At 39.6% G+C, this 20,508-nt stretch overlaps 1 protein-coding gene across 8 annotated transcripts in view; it reads left to right on the top strand.

Annotated features, from left to right (window-relative positions):
- Nucleotides 1-11,935: 11,935 nt before the first annotated feature.
- Nucleotides 11,936-20,508, top strand: part of Ube3a (ubiquitin protein ligase E3A) — a 70,111-nt gene continuing 61,538 nt past the window's right edge. For 2 of the 8 annotated variants that reach the window (XR_011712775.1, XM_071661641.1), the window contains exon 1: nucleotides 11,949-12,133. Coding sequence is in view for 4 of the 8 variants with exons in the window: in XM_071661641.1 (XP_071517742.1) it covers nucleotides 12,081-12,133 (53 nt within the window). In the remaining 4 variants the exon portion in view is untranslated. Of the gene's footprint in view, nucleotides 12,134-12,674; nucleotides 12,701-20,508 lie in introns of those variants that run through there. The other 6 variants (XM_071661678.1, XM_071661656.1, XM_071661688.1 and 3 more) reach the window with 5 other exon arrangements.

The raw sequence follows: 20,508 nt of genomic DNA, 5'->3' as shown, positions 1-20,508 counted from the left end.
GGCCAGTCGAATCATACTGATACAATATCAGACTCCCCTTCTGCCTCGGTAGACAATATAATATTCACAAAAGCCTCATCATTATAGGTGGTCTTCCTACTGTCTCCCCAGAGACACTTCTTTAAAAGTGGATTTCTTCGCCTGCCTCTAACACCCACCCGATGATCGTTGACGGCGATTTACTCCCCTCTCCCACGGCAAAAATGAATGATTTAGAATCAAAACAAAGATATATAGATTAAAAGGCCCCAGCCTCTGAAGAAGATGTGTGGTGGGTGACGTAGGTAATAAAACTAAGACTCCACTACCAATCTCCAACTTTCTGGGATCAGTCCTCCACTCAGTTTTGAACTTTGTACCGACCTGCTGACGCATAACTCTGCAGGTGATTCTATAGATGCAGCACATATAAGTGTTTTGACGTCTTAGAAGTTATCTAACTCTGACCAGAATTGCTTTTGAACCATCAAATGGCCCCAGGCGGAAAGAATAGAGGTCAAAAGAAGAGAAATGTAGACGTTTATCTTTGGTTTGATAAGGAGGAATTGAATTAAGGTACCAGTTTCAGCCGTTCATCCTATCAGAATAGTCTCTTCAACCCGCCTTCGTTATCATTTTGAGTTTTTTTCCCACTAAGACATCGGCTTATTAAAGACAGTGTGTGGTTTGGGGCCGACTCTTTCATGATGCTGGATGCAAAAATTTTGTTCATTGTCATTCTCTTTATCTGAATAATTTCTTAACTTACAGAAAGTTTTCACCTACCCTTGTCAGAGCTGCTTCCTCCTCGTTTGCTAGAGCACATCACCTTGAAGTGTAGTCACCAGTTCTGGATATACTAGTTACCCTTGCAAACTATCGTGCTCTTAGTGCTACAAGAGAAAATGAATAATTTATCTGGAAACTTTCCCAAGTGAATTATTCTTGAATATATAAATTCCTTTGGTAGATACTTGGTAAACTTCATTAAAGAGAATGAATCGATGGATATATTCATATACTGATAATACAAATATTTCTTGTTACGATTTAGAGATTTCTTCTGCCCACAAGGGACGGAATGAGATTTCTCGTTTCCCAATATGCTGCTCGAAACAGAAAAAGTCCTCGAAAATTTCCAGGAATTTCAAAGTGTGAGTAACCCATTGTGTTCAGACTGGCTCACGATGTTTTCTACCTAAACCTCATAAGAGAAGTGAGGCTGGAAGCGAAATAGTTTTATGTAACAGTTCGCAATGGAATTTTGTTGAGGTAAGTTGGCATGATTTCTTTGGTCAAATTGATTCCCCACCCCCCTTTCTTAAGTAATCGAGGATCATAGGATTTACCATTTGAACAGACAGAATCTATACACATGACATAACTGAGTGATGAGCCTACATTAGAAGCGCTGCCAGTCGTGTTGAAAATGGCGAATTTGTGGAAATGGGCGCCTGAAATTATGGACACATAAAACACATTCTAAATGGGCATGGTATTTTCTGAGGATCCCCCGTCTTATTCTATGATCATACAGGCGATTTTGTAGTTCTCAAGCTTAGTACTTTTTATCTAATCGATTTGTTGAATTTTTGTCACTCATGACAATGAGATTTTTGCACCATTCAGACAGTTTAGGATCAATATGTGAACACTGTTACGAGTACCAGGCAGTAGGAATGGTGCAATGGGTGGCAGTTGAAGGTCAGTGTTTTACGTTGGAGGCTCCAGTCAAGGACAAAAGTCCACGTCAAGGCCGGGCCTTCATTGAAATATAGAGAGAAGTATGAAAGATTAAAAAAAAAGGGAAAGTATTTACGAATCTCGGAGGAAGTGAAAAACTATCTTTTATAATGTGCCTGGTCATACTTACTGGGAAAGACATGACAAGGTAGAGTGTTCTAAAGCTTCGAGGTATAGATAAAGAAACAGTTATCAAAACGGCCAACCCTCGAGTTGCCAAAGGTCACACTGTAATCATGTGATACAGCAGATTGCTAAGCATTGCATGGTCTAGTTAGTGGTGGGGGAACACAAGCAGCCAGCTCTTTGGCGCAAAATAAAGTAATCCCTATAGAAGAGGGAAAGTGAACTAACATTGTGGCGTAAGGCAAGCAGGTCAAGTTTTGAAGTTAGTCTGGGAGAGTTTATAATTTGGACAGCTTTTGAGTTAAGTCTGTAAAGTAAGGATGCAGAGCAAGAACCACTCCAGCCAGATGTGAGAACATAAACGGACCAACAGTTCAGAAGACGAGAAGTTTCGTCACCTAAACAGGACTTCCAGTTTCTTAGAGGCAGACTTAGCTATTTCCGTAATGTGGGGTTTCAGAGTGAGAAAGGATGTTACAGTGATACTGGGTAGGTTCACTGAGTTAAGAGGTTGAATTACAGAACCGTCAAAGGAGAGACGAGAGTTGTGAGGAGTTTTGGATAGAGGGATGGGAAGAAACTAGGTCTTGGCGGCATTAAACTTAACCAGACTTCGTCTACCCCACTGAGATATCCTCTCCAAGTCTGAGTTTACTGAGGAAGTGGATGGAGGATGTAAGCTGGACTCTTGTCTGTCTGGGGTATAAAGAGTGATTGAAGACTTCTGTGGAGATGAGGACATTCTGTTCTTGGTGAGCCATGGAATTGTGTGGTTGTTTGCACATGGAAAGACTTTCATTTTGAGGTTGCTCTGAATTAATGGGATGCAAGCCATGGTCTAAAGATAAGGATGTGCGGAGTGAGTGCAGTTGTTGGAAAATTAATGTTTGAGGACAATGTGTGGTGAGAGACGGTTTGATTTAGTAAGTAATAAAAGAGTAAGAGGGAAGTGTGGTGATGAGTGTGGTTGAGAGAGCTGAAGAGGGTGTGTTGAAATGGTTTGGACATACGGAGAGAATAAGTGAGGAGAGGTTGACATAGAGCTTAATATCATATATCGGAAGTAGAGAGGAAAAGGAAAAGGGGGATACCCAAACTGAAGATGGAAGGAAGGAATGAAAAATATTTTGAGTGGTCGGGAACTGAAAATGCAGGAAGGTTAGAGCTATACAGGAGATCAAAAGACTTTGAAAGACGAAGGCGTACATATTTGCCATTTCCTGCATTAGCAAAGTAGCATTAAGAACACAGGACTGAGCCTTAGAGGGATTATCCTTACTTGGCCCTCTTCTCTGTTCCCTTTTCTGGAAAATCAAAAACGGAAGGGGAGGATTTCCAGCTCCCCGCTCCCTCCCCTTTTAGTCGCCTACGATACGCAGGGAACACGTGGGAAGTATTCTTTCTCCCCTATCCCCAGAGAATATATATATATATATATATATATATATATATATATATATATATATATATATATATATATATATATATATATATATATATATATATATATGTGTGTGTGTGTGTGTGTGTGTGTGTGTGTGTGTGTGTGTGTGTGTGTGAATATACAAACGCGTATACAGGTTGTCTATCTATCTATCTTCCTTTTTCTTTTCTTTCATACTATTCGCCATTTCCCGCGTTAGCAAGGTAGCGTTAAGAACAGAGGACTGGGCCTCTGAGGGAATATCCTCACCTGGCCTCATTCTCTGTTCCTTCTTTTGGAAAATTAAAAAAACGAGAGGGGAGGATTTCCAGCCCCCCGCTCCCTCCCCTTTTAGTCGCCTTCTCCGACACGCAGGGAATACGTGGGAAGTATTCTTTCTCCCCTATCCCCAGGGATAATCTACCTTCCTATATATCTATATATTTGTTATACTGTACCTGCTTGCCTTTCCCGCCTTGGCAAGGAAGCAACGAGGAACAGACGACTGAGTCTGCAAGAGGCAAGGATTTCCTAGCCTCCCGCTACGATCCAGCTGTTAACGAGACGCAGGAACTACGTAGGTGACATTCACTCTGACCCATCCTCGGATACAGGCCCGATGAGAGGGATAATTTGGGAAGGGAGAGAGTAGCTTTCCGCTCCGGTCCTGAGTTCTTGAATTTATCGAACACCGCTTACAGCTATTTTTAACATCATGCACTCGATCCATCTTGCTTTGTGTATGAATCCGTTGCTTCCAAAGTTGAGATTTTTCTCTATAGTAAGTTCTGCAAAAAAGTTAGAGAGAGAGAGAGAGAGAGAGAGAGAGAGAGAGAGAGAGAGAGAGAGAGAGAGAGAGAGAGAGAGAGAGAGAGAACGTTGCTGGGCCAATCCTTTGAAAAGAGAGGGGCAGGGGAGGTAGGGGACATTGTTTGCCCTGGGATTCCTGCTGGCTATTGACGTCCATGCCCAAATATTATACTTCTGCCTGTGGTCATATATATATATATATATATATATATATATATATATATATATATATATATATATATATATATATATATATATATATATATATATATAACTATGTGTGTCCCAGAGTTGATCCCATCTTAAGGAGACTAAAGTTGGCCATGGTGTATTGGTCAGCACAAAGGCATGAAGACCCTGGGTTCGATTCTTTGGTATTAGAGAATCCTTTGTTTCATGTGGGTATAACCGGTGAGGACGTAGGGCGACGGTGCAGTGTTGTGAGTGTCATTAAGGGCAACGACACACATTCCTGGGTGTGTTTAGACAGGTGGGGAAATACACTCATAGGAGCACTACACCACTGCCAGACAAGGGGGGATACCCTTGCCAAGTGACAAGTCATGGTCGTGGTGTAACAGATAGCAGGTCGTCCCGGCCGGCAGGGGACCCTGGGTACGAACCCATTCGTGAGCTAACACTTTGTTTCTCGTAGGGATGTCGTAATCCAAGAGAGGAAATAAGCCCGTCCCTTGTAAAGGAGAGAGAGAGAGAGAGAGAGAGAGAGAGAGAGAGAGAGAGAGAGAGAGAGAGAGAGAGAGAGAGAGAGAGAGAGAGAGAGAGAGAGAAAGAAAGCGTTCACAAAGCAAGGGTACATAAATCTACAGTTTTCGGCCACGCAACAAAGGAGAAACAATAGATAGAATTGATCAAATTAGCGAAACTACTGATATTTAGGGTAGGACCGTCATTACAAAAGGAGGGAAGTAAGATGTGCTGTCTTAATTACAGGAACATATCTCCCGATAACCTAAACTATACTTTAACACGGGCGAAGCCTATATTATGAGACATCTTACGAACGAATAGTTTTCGGAGTGGTAATGAGTAAGAGAAACCAGTTGTATTTGATATTGGACTGTGAGCAAGCAAATGACAGGATGTACAGACCGTTTAAAGTGGAGCATTTTCGTTTATTTTGGCGGCCAGCTAGGCGAGAGGTGGACTAAGCTACTCTGTGAGGGAGATGACTTAAGATCATGTACATGAATGGGGAGTAGAAAGAGCAATAAATCTCCTGTAGGTGGACAGAGAACATTCAACAGTCCTCTCCATTCCTAAAAGCAGCTAGGTATGTTAAATAGTACTAAACTAAGAATTAACTGTAAGCCCACACCAAATCAGTACATGTACTTTGCCTCTCACAGATATGGCCGCTGATTAAATAAGGCTTTTTTTTTTCAATCCAGCACAAGGCGGAACAGAAGGTGAGAGAGGCTCAAACCATGGTAGTGCCTTTCACGTGGCACGGAAGACAAGGCTTCGGTGAGGTATGCATGGAAAACAAGCTTTAGGAATCCTTTATTTACTGATTTTGTTCGCATCTTCGGCTTCTTCGTACAATGGGATATTATCGTATAACGTCTTTTCCAAGGACTGAAAAAAAAGGAGTTCAGATATCCTGATATATGACAATGGAATGAATATAAGATCTCTGGTGATCATATATCTTACTTGACTATCCCGGCTGACTCCCACCTGACAAGGTAATGCCCCTTACATGTCATATATATATATATATATATATATATATATATATATATATATATATATATATATATATATATATATATATATATACATATATATATATATATATATATATATATATATATATATATATATATATATATATATATATATACATATATATATATATATATATATATATATATATATATATATATATATATATATATATATATATATATATATATATATATATATGTGTGTGTGTGTGTGTGTGTGTGTGTTTAAAGGGAAAATTGCTCTTCAGTTGGAGTTCAGATACTTTATTCAGAATCCGTCTCATGAGGTGTAAACAATTCACATAGTTTCAAATCCCAACAGAGGCACAAAGACCTTGCATCCTCTTACCTCCATGTTAGAGTAGAACTCAGGTATGGCGGTAAGAGAATGTAAGGCTTTTGTGCATGTGTTGGTATTTGAAACTATGTGAATTGTTTACACCTGATGAGGCGGATTTCCTCCGTGAAACATGATGAGTATTGTTAAGAACAGATTATTCGAACTCCTACCAAACTGCGATTTCCCATTCTAAAGATAATCACGAAGTACTGTGATCGTCAAATTATATATATATATATATATATATATATATATATATATATATATATATATATATATATATATATATATATATATATATATATATATATATCTATATATATGACACAAATATGATAGACCAACAAATTTGAATTTCAATCTTGGCCAGAGCTAAAAATCAGAACAGGACGGATAATTGGTGCACACGTACATGCTAATGACAGAGAACTGATATTCGGGAAATGCATAAAAACAAAAATATCCACTCAGTATTTTCCTCCTCTGTAGTGGAAGGAAGGAAATAAATAAGAAAAGCTTGAACGAGTGGTGATGTGGGGGGACCTTAGAGGCAGACCCAGGAAGAGACAAAGGGACGGAACCGAGATGTTGCGCAGGTGCATGTGGGAGTGAACCCCGATAGACGGAGGCCAGAGTTAGCAAGGCAAGAGAGGGATTTGGCAAGACCTCTCACTACCGCTGCTGGCCAAGCACTGGCTCCACATCCAGTATATATATATATATATATATATATATATATATATATATATATATATATATATATATATATATATATATATATATATATATATAATAGATGAAAGTGAATTACGTTTGTCCAGGATTCGATTCCGAGATCTCTAGACGCTTGCCTGAAGAACGCGCCAAAACCTCCAAAAGCCAGTATTTTCCGGTATGACACCTGTGTGTGTGTCTCAGGTGGTGTGTTTCCTTACTTCCTTGGCGACACCCAGATGGGACCCAGGAACGGTTGCTGCTGCCCGCAGAGTCGGTAACCCACTTAACCGTTGCCCGTCGGACGAGACAAAGGATTCGTGACCGCCTGAGAGTCGAACCCATGGTTTATATACTATGATGGAGCGTCTTCGAAAGATGCAGGAATAGAGCGATCTCAGCGACATACCATGAAATTAAGGTAGAAAGTATTGAAAAATACAGAAAGAACTATATTAAAAGAGTTAGAGTGGTAGATGAATGGAATAAAAAGAGAGGCAGTGGTAAATGCGGACAACGCACGGGTCTCAAAAACTCGATAGCAGCGAATGTGAAGTGATGAGCCCAAGACGAGTGTAAACAAAGAGGTGATTACACTGACCACTCCACCGCCGTCTTTACATTCTCACGTGATGGGATTATCCCCTTTCTTTGCTGGTTGGTTGAGCATCCTCCATTATGTTTACTCAGGCCTCTAAATACCCAAAAACATACGTTATTTATTTGATTTGGAAACTGACACAACACACTTTCTAGATCACCAGTCGAGTGGCAGAGGCTCCTATTCTGGGACCATTACTCTTCTTAATCTATTTGGATGACTAACCACAAGGTTTGCAACCTACCTGAATTTGATTGCAGATGATGCAGAGGTCATGAATTGAAAAGCAAGCAGGATTGCATTAACTTACAAGGGGACCTAAACAGACTTCAAGGTTGGTCAGATGGTTGTTGATATTCAGCTGAGGCAAATTTAATGAAGATGGGACAGAGTTAAAGAAGGAATCACAATGATAATCATCCAGCACGAAATAAGCTCCTAGTTTCTGTGTGTAACAGGGACTTGGGTGTTGACATCGTCCCAAACCTGTCGCCAGAGTCCCACATTAAGACGATAAGAAAGGAAACAAATTGTCTATTGGGAAATATTAAAATAGCTTTTAAGTGCATAGATAGGGAAATATAGTATATAAGGCCAAAACTAGAGTATGCTTCTCAGGTTTGGTCGCTGCACCGAAAGAAGCACAAAGAGCTAATGGAGAAGGTCCACAGGAGGGCAACAAGTATGGTACCAGAATCAAGAAGGCTGAATTTTAGGGAAATGTTAGAAGCTTTAAGCTTGCCCACTATGGAAGAGAGATGAGTGTGGGCTGACCAGACCACTTTTTTTTTTTCCTTATACCCAGACTTGAAATGTAAACAGAGCAGTTCTTCGAAAGATGTAGGGATAAAGCAACCACAGCACATCACATGAAATAAAGCAAAACAAGTTAAAAAAGATGTAAAGAAATATTTTGATGAGTGACGGATGAGTGGAGTAAAACTAAAGGAGGATATGGTAAAATAAAGAAGAGCATATAAAAGTTTACGAGATTATACGATAGTAGAAAACGTTCAAGAGATGGGTCTACACGAGTGTAAAACCTCCCTCCCTCCCCGTACAGTACAAATAGGTAATTGCATAGACACGGGCCTGAGTTCACGTTGGCAGAAACCTTTCACAGACCAGATCCGTCACTGTCTCATCAACACATCGGCTGACGTGACCCTGAGTTGACGGGCCATGTCAAGTTGGACGAAACGTCACTCGATGTACTACGTGTCACCTTAGTGTGACTTTTGTGTCAATATTTTGATATATATATATATATATATATATATATATATATATATATATATATATATATATATATATATATGTGTGTGTGTGTGTGTGTGTGTGTGTGTGTGAAAGAAGTAAAATACAACTAAGATAATGATGAAAATTACTAAATTGGAAATTTTGATTTGTGGTTATGTAAACGAACACATAATGATAATGATAATAATGATAAAAGTATTTTTGAAGAGGGGGGAATAATGGACCCATAAAGGGCCACGTAAGATGCTGTCAGGAATATTTCAATGCAACTTAAAGTGTAAAGATATCAGTTGAATATTCAGATTCAAAATTGTCCCGTACGCACATCAGCTTGCTCAGCTGTATATCATTATTTCCGTGGGCTAAGCTTGGTGCCTTATGATGTAACAACCTCTTATGGGAACAAGGAACAGAGGGTACCGGTCCAAGGAAATTTTTCAAATCGAGCGAAGGTACCTGGCGTCCCGCAGGGCTCATTTAGGGTATATTGCCATTTCTTGTGTTTGTGAATGTCATGTCAGAATGATTCGTATAGCACCTAAATGTATTTGCAGATGACATTTAAACTTATGAGAGAAATGCGGAGTATCAATAATTGTGACAAACTACAAAAGACTTAAATGGACTCAAGCTTTAGTAAATGAAATGTAGCTTTGTCAAAAATGTTGCTGATGGGGTATGGCGAACAAGGCTAAGTTATAGGTATCATCTCTCATGGGATAAATATGGGAATACAGGTATGAGAAGACCACTGTGGTTGATTTCGGAGAGACACCAAAGCAAGAACGAATGAATGATTGGAGTAGGTTGAGAGAATTATTGAATGCATAGACTATTAGGCAAATAAGAAAAATGAATGATGGAAATGAGTAACAAAATTCAGATATGCCACTCATCGAATGTACAATTCCCACTGTGCACATATAAATAATCACATATACACACAGACAAACTTTGGGTAGGACTAAAGAGGAGATTAAATCATGACTCCAGTTTTCGAGCCAGTTTAAGAATGTGTGTGAACAGGTCTTGGAATGACGCAGAGAAGAACCGGAGATGAAGCAAAAGAAATTTGTTTTAAACTTTAAAGACGTCTTTTGATAGTGTTTAGTGGCCCAGCCTGCAGTATTAATCCATGATATCCACACTCGACGTCGGCGGTAGCAGATTAGAAACTGCCTCTGTAATCATTATAGATGACTTGACCCTTTCCATAAGAAGCGCCACTCTCACCGACTTAATTACCTCTAGTCTACCAGCATGGAGAAGGTCAGAAGCTTGCGACATTCGGCCCCGGCCTCTTTAATTCCCTTTGGGAACAGCTATCCCTCACAGGCCTGACCTCACTGTCTCTTACGTACCTGTTTATCACCGCAGCAAACCAGTCTGGCACTGGCGATGTGACTCCAGACTCAAGCCGCCTTTAGAACGTCTCCGTCAGTAGATGCCCCATCGTGACTCCTGACATTCTATCTTCCTGGTAGGTTTCGTTGTGGTGCCTCGTCCACCTTCGGCTGGAATCGCATGGGATATCGCCTCCGCCCGTCACAATAACGAAACTGTAACACCAAGGGACCTACGACCACGCCCACGGTACTCCTGCATCCCCAGCGCCTCTTCAGGAGCCTTCTGCAACCCAAGCACCATTCGGCAGTCGCTGCACACTCCAGGAGCCGCGTTACGGATCACATCCACCTCCTTCAGGAGCCACACGTTAATCAGCCAAGCATTTCCCCCAGGTGTTCCGCCCCCATCTGGCGCCTACGATCACCAGCATCATAGGACCCCTGCCAAGTCTGCCACGTATTACTCGACCTACGTTACTTTACCTCTTCTTCACCGTAATCCTGCACCTCCAGTAGTCCATTGCCCTTTGTTACTTTACACTGTATAGCCTATCCAGTAAAGTACTGTTGTTGTTTAACGTGTTTATGTGTCCTCTCTCTGCTTTACCACTCCAATAAACCCAAACCAGTACACTCGCTAAAAGCTTAATAATGAAACTGTGAATACAGAGAATATGCAAGAACATAAAAGATTATATGTCGAGAACCCAGGCGGTGGAAATAGGTTCTTTGAGAGGAGCGTAGGGTATGACGAGATGGAATGGAGAAAGAAATGAAGGGGTGTACGGCGAGGGATGGAATGGGAATGAAATGTGCATTGCTACAGCGGATGAAAGGTTGTACTATTAGGTGGTTTGGACATGTGGAAGGAATGCAGGACGGGTTTACAAGGATATATTAAAGGGGTAGGTGTGCGATGGAGACCACCTGTGACGTGGGGAAACGGAGCGGAAGAGCGCTGGAGGGAGAGGAATGGCGGAAGAATGCGTGGAATGGTGTATGCGAGGGAGGAATGTAAGGACAGGGATAAGTGGAGAATCTTTTGCCGTGGCCGTCCCCTTGATGAGAGTTCCCATAGGGAACGGAAAGTCAGAGATATAGATGGATGGAAGAACTCCTCTCGCATTCTGTGGAAAGATAAAACAAAAATAGATGTATGTTCATTATATGGAATGCGCTTCCTTCTACAGTTCGTCTGTTCCAAGTAAATCCAATAATCTAGATGAATGAACTAACTAGAATGGGGAGGAAGGGAGAGTTAAAAATAAAATGAAAGGGAACAATGAGCTTTCTAAAAACATTGCATGTTTGTGAAGAAGTCTGTACTTTCCTAATTCATAAATGATTATCCATGCCATGAAAGCTACATCCACGTTTATTCAGTAATTGCCATAACCTTAGTAACTAATTTTTTCCGTTAAACTTTTGAATCAAGCTGATAATAAGATATACTTGAATCCCCAAGTCATCATAGGTCATGTGTGTGTGTGTGTGCATGTGTTAAGGAAGCTCACTCATAATTAGATATAGTATGAATATACGAATTACATTTACGCATATTTCATATAATAATCTGGAATTTCTATTGAATGGAAGAATTAAATACGTCTACGTCGTAATATGGTAGGTGGAAAGAACCATTGCTCCAGTTCATTCTTGCCGAAATATTATCGCGAACTTTTGAAACTTTGAAGTATAAGTAGCAATTTCAGAGCTCTATGAATAAAAGTAAATGTTTGTAAATTTAAGAGAATTTAGGATATTTTTTTAGAGTTCCTATGATATAGCTATTCAGCTATGTTAGGTTTTATTTACTGTTTTCGCGAATTTTTTCCGAGACATGAATTTTCTCAGCTGAGCTGAATAAACATGGCGACTATGTTGTATCCTGATTTCGGATAGTAAGGTTTCAGAGTAGCTGCACGATTATTAACGAAGTATTTCTGAACCAGACTGTCTCTTTAAGGAAATCATAAAACAGCGGACGTTAATGAGTTCACCAGAAGAGACCACAGACACTAGTGGGGCCGAGGAAGGCACCAGGTAACTATTCAGATAGCAATGACAATCCTAGTTTGGTTCAGTAGACTTCACAAGTACGCTTGTATTTCTTCACGTGGTAGTGTGAGTATCCATAGTTCACTGGAAATCTGTTGAAGGTTACCTTTAAGTAGAACTAATTAATACGACAGTAGAACTGTTTGCCGGTAACATGACGGACGTTTTATCAGTGAAACGGTCAAGGTTAAGACATGAGCTTACCTTCTAACCCACTTACACATACATTTAAGGTTTAATGGGTTTGTGTAGATTTAACCCAAGCTACACCTGTGTATAGCAGGTGCTCATTAAGACTGGTGTAGATACTTCATGGACCGGATACCTGTGGGTGTATAGTGTATAGAAATTCTCGATGTTTTTAAGTGCTTACAAGTATTATATTCATGTTGTGTGGCACTTCCATGAATCTAATTAGAGTAGAGTTTGTTTTGCTGTGGAAATATGATTTTTATAACTGTAATTAATTGAACCTTGAAAAGCCATACCTTGCATCCTTTGGCAACTAAGATATCCCAAAATCATCATTGTTATTAAAGAAATGTACAAAAGGTAATATCATCTGGTTCCTGTTACATGGTGAAATAGTTCATTTGAATGGATTCTTTTATTCAAATGCATATTTAGTAATATATAATGCTCTGAGTCTTGCTTTACAATTTGTGTTCTTTTAGCACCAAATTCATCTCTCAGAACAGAATCATTTGAACTTCAAATTGATTGGCTGCTAACCTAGATCTAACCCTTCTTCCATGGTATATAGTTTATAGCACATGTTAAATGTCTTGTATTGGTGGGTTAGAATGATTTTTTTTTTATTCCATGGGAACACATGATGGTAGAGAGGGGTCTGATTGTTAGAGAAAATATGAGGCTAATTAATGTGAAATTAGTAAAGTACTTAAAGAAATTGTCAGAACCCGTAAAAACCTTGAACTTCACCAGAAGATTGGGAGTTACGGTGTTTTCAATATTAGATTCTTTATATACAAACTTTTTTGTTTACTGTTGTGTCCTGTCTCATGGTATATATATGCAGTGCAATACATTTGTGAGTGTGAGATCACAGAAGTGTAAGGTTGTTCAGCACCAGGATACAAATGTCACCATAATCAGCACATATTTTTCAAATGATATTGAAAATATGTTAAGTCTTGGTTGCTTTGGGACATAAGATTAGGTTTTCACTGGTTCTTTTGATTGCTATACGTGTTTATCAACTTTCATGGTATTTAGCTTGAAATTTTCCCAGAGCTTCAGAGGCCTTCCTACTTTTGATCTATGTAGTTTTATACTGTTTCTGTAAATTTCTCTTCTAGCATAGAGTAAGTTTTCCTTTTATGATATTCCTCTAAAAAGTGAATCAGTTGATGCAAGGAAAGTAAATATTTCCCTTTGCTGTAGACAAGAGACAGCAGGAATCTTTTTTAAATATTATTACAGTTAAGATTAAAGGAAGTTAAGCAAAGCTTTAATGGATTTTTGTTAGTATATATATGAGTGCTTCACGTACTGTTAAGTTAACCCAACATTTTTCCATATCTTCGTAACCCTCCCTCCCCACTTGACATATTTGAAGTTGTTATATGAAAAACAATGGTAATTATGTAGATTAAAGGCACCATCGGTCTATTTTTATGTTAGCCGAGACAGCATGGGCAGCTGAGGTCCTAATCAAGGCCATTTCATTAACTCTATATATTTGTTTATTGATTTATTATACTCTGTCGCTGTCTCCTGCGTTAGCGAGGTAGCGCAAGGAAACAGACAAAAGAATAGCTCAACCCACCCACATACACACGAATATACATACACGTCCACACACGCACATATACATACCTATACATCTCAACGTTTACATATCTATACACACTGACATATATACATACACGTACATATTTTATACTGTCTGCCCTTATTCATTATCGTCGCCACCCCACCACACATGAAATGAAAACCGCCTTTCCCTGCATGTGCGTGAGGTAGTGCTAGGAAAAGACAACAAAGGCCACATTCGTTCACTCTATATATACTTCCCACGTATTCCCTGCGTGTCGTAGAAGGCGACTAAAAGGGGAGGGAGCGGGAGGCTGGAAATCCTCCCCTCTCGTTTTTTTTTTAATTTTCCAAAAGACGGAACAGAGAATGAGGCCAGGTGAGGATATTCCCTCAGAGGCCCAGTCCTCTGTTCTTAACGCTACCTTGCTAACGCGGGAAATGGCGAATAGTATGAAAGAAAAAAGAAAGAATATATATATATATATATATATATATATATATATATATATATATATATATATATATATATATATATATATATATGAATAAATACCCTGGCCTGAGCCAGGTACCCATTTTATCGACCAACACCTAGGCGTGGATGAATAGCTAGGTTGACTGTGGACTGACTGCTGCAATCAGGATTCAAACCTATGTGCTCGACCCTGGGTGGCCCGTGAATTTGTCATGGTCAGGAACACTAACCGCTACATCACGAGAGTCTATCTTGGGATTGTCATTTATGAGGGAGGCAATACTGGGCATCACATGGCTTACATTTCAAGGGTCACTTTGTCATTTTTATCTCTTGTCATTTGTTGACCTACCCCAACTGGTCAGTTCAAAGCAAAGCTTATGCTTTTACTTGGTACAGTTATTTCCCTGTAGCATTAGAATTATATGAAATAAGACCCATAATCCTCGTTTGGATTTTGCCTGAGTTACAGACTTTATGAATAGGCACTTGTACCTGTAACTAAGTAACTCAGTGCAGGTGTTTTGAGGAATTTACGTATGAGATTTCCATCCTTTCTAATTTAACTCTTGATAGATATGTAATGCAGATGTTGAGGCGTTCCATAGAACACCTTTCTAGTTTTATGTTGATAGTGGGATGTTCTTTGAAGATCAGGGAAAGTGTGGGGTTAATTGACAAATTGTTAAGGTAGGCAGTAGTTGGCAGCAAGCCATTGACTAGGGAGGTATATTACCTGGGTATTAGGAGGGTTGTTAAAGGCTTCATAGTCTCCAGCACTTCTTTGGATGTTAAGTTGCACTCCTCTGACCCAGGTACCTGTATTTCCTTTTTGCCTCACCCACATGTGGTCTGTGGATTTCTGTTCACAGTCATACAGTCTCTTTGTGACACTCGAAACATTTAACAGTTGACTCATACAACTTATTTTCTGTAACTCTAGATTTTCATGCGGTGAATGCTGTGCACTATCTTTCTCTTTTGGCATAATGGTTGGTAGGTAGGAGCATTAGGTAGAAGTAGTATGTAGGAACATTAGATGGGAGCATTAGGTAGAAGTAGCAGGTGGGAATATTTGATGGATACAATAGGTAGAAGTAGATGGGGGGAAATTTATGTAGGAATCTCTGGAAATGCTGCTTTGGAGTTGCCCTCTGATGGTGGCATGTTAAAGGTGAGAACCTTAAGGCTGAGAAGGGGCATTGGGGTTCAACAGTTATGGAGACTCTTTGGAGGGAACAGACATCAGAGATATAGACAGATATAGTGATAGATAAGTAGATAGAAATAGATGAAATCAAATTGGAGGTGGAAGGATGGAGTGAAAAAGATTTTGAGTGATTAGGGTCTGAACATAGAGGAGGGTGAGAAGCGTGCAAGGAATAAAGTGAATCTGAATGATGTGGTATACCAGGGTCGACATGCTGTCAGTGGACTGAACCAGCGCGTGTGAAACATCTGGGGTAAACCATGGAAGGTTTTGTGGGGCCTGGATGTGGGAAGGAGCTGTGGTTTCGGTGCATTACGCATGACAGCTAGACTGAGTGTGCACAAATGTGGCCTTTGTTGTCTTTTCCTAGCGCTACCTTGCGCGCACGCAGGGGGAGGGGGTGCCATTTCCTGTGTGGCAGGGTGGCGGCGGGAATGGATGAAGGCAGCATGCATGAATATGTACACGTGTGTATATTTATATGTTTGTGTATGTATACGTTGAGATGCACAGGTATGTATATGTTTGTGTGTGGACGTTTATGTATATACATGTGTATGTGGGTGGGTTGGGCCATTCTTTCGTCTGTTTCCTTGCGCTACCTTGTTAACACAGGAGACAGCGACAAAGTATAATAAATAGATAAAATGAGTGGATGGGTCATTCTTTGTCTGTTTCCTGGTGCCACCTTGCTGATGCGGGAAAAGGCACTCAAGTTTGAAAAATAATAAATAGATGAAACACTCATTAGAATCAACAGATTCTTTGAAAAACTTATCAAAAATTTCAGCATTTATTGTCTACTATCCCAGCACTCAAAGTACATGTATCAGAACATGATGTGTTTGTGCACTCGAGTTTTTTTTAGGTAGATGAACACAAACTTTTCAGCAACTAGATGTACGCACATTACCTTAACAATCCCATTTATTTTTTAGATGACACCGAGAGTTCTGTTGATCTCTTGGTGTTTCATCTAGTGTTACTTAAATTAACCCCACAATTTCATAAATTTTCATAACCCTCCCTGCTATCACTTTTTTTTTTTTATGATAGGATTTATGAAATGCTCCAAGTGCACTCCACCAGCCTTACAATTTTCTCCATCTTGTATACTACCATTTCAAGAAGTCAAGTGATCTTCCTGTGTTAAATTTTTTGTACCCTTAATTTATATACGTACCAGATTAATGGATTTGTATGTAGCATTTATGGATCTGGAGAAGGCATATGATAAGAGTTGATAGAGATGCTCTGTGGAAGGTATTAAGAATATATGGTGTGGGAGGCAAGTTGTTAGAAGCAGTGAAAAGTTTTTATCGAGGATGTAAGGCATGTGTACGTGTAGGAAGAGAGGAAAGTGATTGGTTCTCAGTGAATGTAGGTTTGTGGCAGGGGTGTGTGATGTCTCCATGGTTGTTTAATTTGTTTATGGATGGGGTTGTTAGGGAGGTGAATGCAAGAGTTTTGGAAAGAGGGGCAAGTATGAAGTCTGTTGGGGATGAGAGAGCTTGGGAAGTGAGTCAGTTGTTGTTCGCTGATGATACAGCGCTGGTGGTTGATTCATGTTGGAAACTGCAGAAGCTGGTGACTGAGTTTGGTAAAGTGTGTGAAAGAAGAAAGTTAAGAGTAAATGTGAATAAGAGCAAGGTTATTAGGTACAGTAGGGTTGAGGGTCAAGTCAATTGGGAGGTGAGTTTGAATGGAGAAAAACTGGAGGAAGTGAAGTGTTTTAGATATCTGGGAGTGGATCTGGCAGCGGATGGAACCATGGAAGCGGAAGTGGATCATAGGGTGGGGGAGGGGGCGAAAATTCTGGGAGCCTTGAAGAATGTGTGGAAGTCGAGAACATTATCTCGGAAAGCAAAAATGGGTATGTTTGAAGGAATAGTGGTTCCAACGATGTTGTATGGTTGCGAGACGTGGGCTATGGATAGAGTTGTGCGCAGGAGGATGGATGTGCTGGAAATGAGATGTTTGAGGACAATATGTGGTGTGAGGTGGTTTGATCGAGTAAGTAACGTAAGGGTAAGAGAGATGTGTGGAAATAAAAAGAGCGTGGTTGAGAGAGCAGAAGAGGGTGTTTTGAAATGGTTCGGGCACATGGAGAGAATGAGTGAGGAAAGATTGACCAAGAGAATATATGTGTCGGAGGTGGAGGGAACGAGGAGAAGAGGGAGACCAAATTGGAGGTGGAAAGATGGAGTGAAAAAGATTTTGTGTGATCGGGGCCTGAACATGCAGGAGGGTGAAAGGAGGGCAAGGAATAGAGTGAATTGGAGCGATGTGGTATACCGGGGTTGACGTGCTGTCAGTGGATTGAATCAAGGCATGTGAAGCGTCTGGGGTAAACCATGGAAAGCTGTGTAGGTATGTATATTTGCGTGTGTGGACGTATGTATATACATGTGTATGGGGGTGGGTTGGGCCATTTCTTTCGTCTGTTTCCTTGCGCTACCTCGCAAACGCGGGAGACAGCGACAAAGCAAAAAAAAAAAAAAAAAAAAAAAAACCTGATTAATGATTACATTCATGTTCGCTTAGCATTTTCCAGTTTCCAAGCAAAATACTACCATTGCACAAGAAAGTATTTCAATTTAGAGTAAGATTTAAGGTAGTGCTAAATTATAACTTTACCTTTTCTTTTAAGAAAAGCTTCTGAAAGAAGTTTTTATGAAACAGATGGGTGAGGGAGCAAAGGTTCTGAGAGCATTGAAAAATGTGTGGAAAGAGAGGTGAAAATGGGTATGTTTGAAGGTATAGTAATCCCAAAAATGTTGCAGTTGACCATACCTATTTGTACTGTATGGGGAGGGAGTTTTATGCTCATGGGGCCCCTTCTCTTGAACATACTTTACTGTCATACAACCTCCTGAATTAATGTTTGCTGTCAACACTAACCATGACAGTGAATTTATTCCTGTCATCCATTACTCATATGATATAAAAATATTTCTTTACATCCTTATTTACAAGTTTCTTTCTTGGTTCATGTTGCATCCTCTGGTTCCTCAATTCCAACATCTCTCAAAATATTGTTTACTTCATTGATCTCTTCAAAATTTAAAGGTTGTATCAGGTCACCCCTCACTCTTCTAACTTCTGATATGGGTAACTTTAAAGCCCTCAGCCTTTTCTTGTAGTTTAGCTCTCTTAATTCTGGTTCCATCCTTGATATCCTCTTCTGTACCTTCTATGTGAATTTGTGCTTCTTAAGGAGTGGTGACCAAACCTGAGAAGCATATTCTAGTTTTGGCCTTATATAGGATATGAGTAGCTTGCTAAATATTTCTTTATATACTTGAAAGCTATTCTGATATTTGTCAGCAGACAGCTTGTCTCGTTAGCTGTTCTACTAATACGGGACACTGATGACAGGTTAGGGATGATGTCTACTTCCAAGTCCCTCTCCCACACACACAATCTTGAAGCTTACTTCCCATTGTAAGCTGAAGCAATCCTCTTCGCATTTCACTTGTGACTTTTGCATCATCTGTAAACATATTCAGGTGGGATTCTGTACCTTCAGGCAAGTCATGAATGTAGATCAAGAAAAGTAATGGTCCCAGAATTGAACCCTGGGCTGTATATGAGGATGTGCATGGGAAATTAAATATTGAGGACAATATGAGGTGTGAGGTGGTTTGATTAAGTAACAAAAGGGTAGGAGAGAGGTTTGGTAATAAAATGAATGTGGTTGAGAGAGCTGAAGAATGGTGTGCTGAAATGGTTTGGAAATATGCAGAGAATGAGTGAGCATAGGTTGACAAAGACAGTATATATATCAGAATTGGAGAGGACAATGAGTAGGGTTGGACCAAATTAGAGATGGAGGGTTGGAGTGAAAAAGGTTTTGAGTGATTGGGGATTAAACATGAAGGAGAATGAAAGGAATGTAAGGGTTAGAGCAAATTAGAACACAGATAGACAGGGGTAGACATGCTGGCATTGGACAGAACCATGATGTTTGAAGTGGCTAGGGGAGACCCTGAAAAGGCTATGGATAGGAGGCTGTAGTTTCAGTGCATTGCACATGGCAGCTAGAGAATGGATTTAGTAAGTGAAGCCTTTTTCATCTGTTTCTGGGGATTCCTTGATAATGCAGGAAATGTTGGTCAAGTACGAAAAAAGTGGAAGATATTAGTTGAGATTGGGTTATTGGTATGGCTATATTGATGTACATTGTTGTGTTCCATAATCAGAACACTTCAGATCATGACTACTTATTGTAATTTACTGTGATATTTGCTTTGTGCAAAGATATCCCTTTCCCTATCAGTGGATTTTTTATGGTAATGGTGATGTTAGCAGTTGTGCATTTTAATTAGATACCCAAATGAAGGTGTAAAGTATTTATCAAAATAAAGCAAGAGGTAACATTAATGAGTAAATATATGCTTTCCTACTCATGCTGTTAGGTCAATTTGTAGAAAAAGATTTGTAGCAATTATTTAGATTCCTAGAAATACCTCCTCTGATGTTTGAAAAGAATTTTTAATGTTAATTGGACAATTTAGCCAAGTCTTGGGAAAGGTTATTAGAAAACAAATGATACCTTTAAGTTTATCCTTGTTTTGTAATGGGAATGTCTGTGATGATAATTCAAATTAAGAGTTCACTTCCTTTGAAATGTGTCAGTGTCTCACTGTTAACATGGTTTTTTTTTATTATTTTCTTACGTATGTCTTTACACTTAATTAGCTCTTTTAATGATCATTATCACTGAAAATTCTATAGATGGATTTGTTATGGTTGTTATACCTGTATTCTACCTGCAGTAATCAATAAAGAATAAGTTAGTTTGGATTCCTTGGATTTTTGGAGTCTTTTTCATATGTATCTTTTTTTCAAAAAAGAATCTCAACCAAATCTGATTACAACATGACTTTCTTTAAA

This window comes from Panulirus ornatus, chromosome 1, assembly GCF_036320965.1.
Source record: "Panulirus ornatus isolate Po-2019 chromosome 1, ASM3632096v1, whole genome shotgun sequence".
In the NCBI taxonomy this organism is placed as follows: Eukaryota; Metazoa; Arthropoda; class Malacostraca; order Decapoda; family Palinuridae; genus Panulirus; species Panulirus ornatus.
This window is presented reverse-complemented; position numbering and strand designations above follow the sequence as displayed.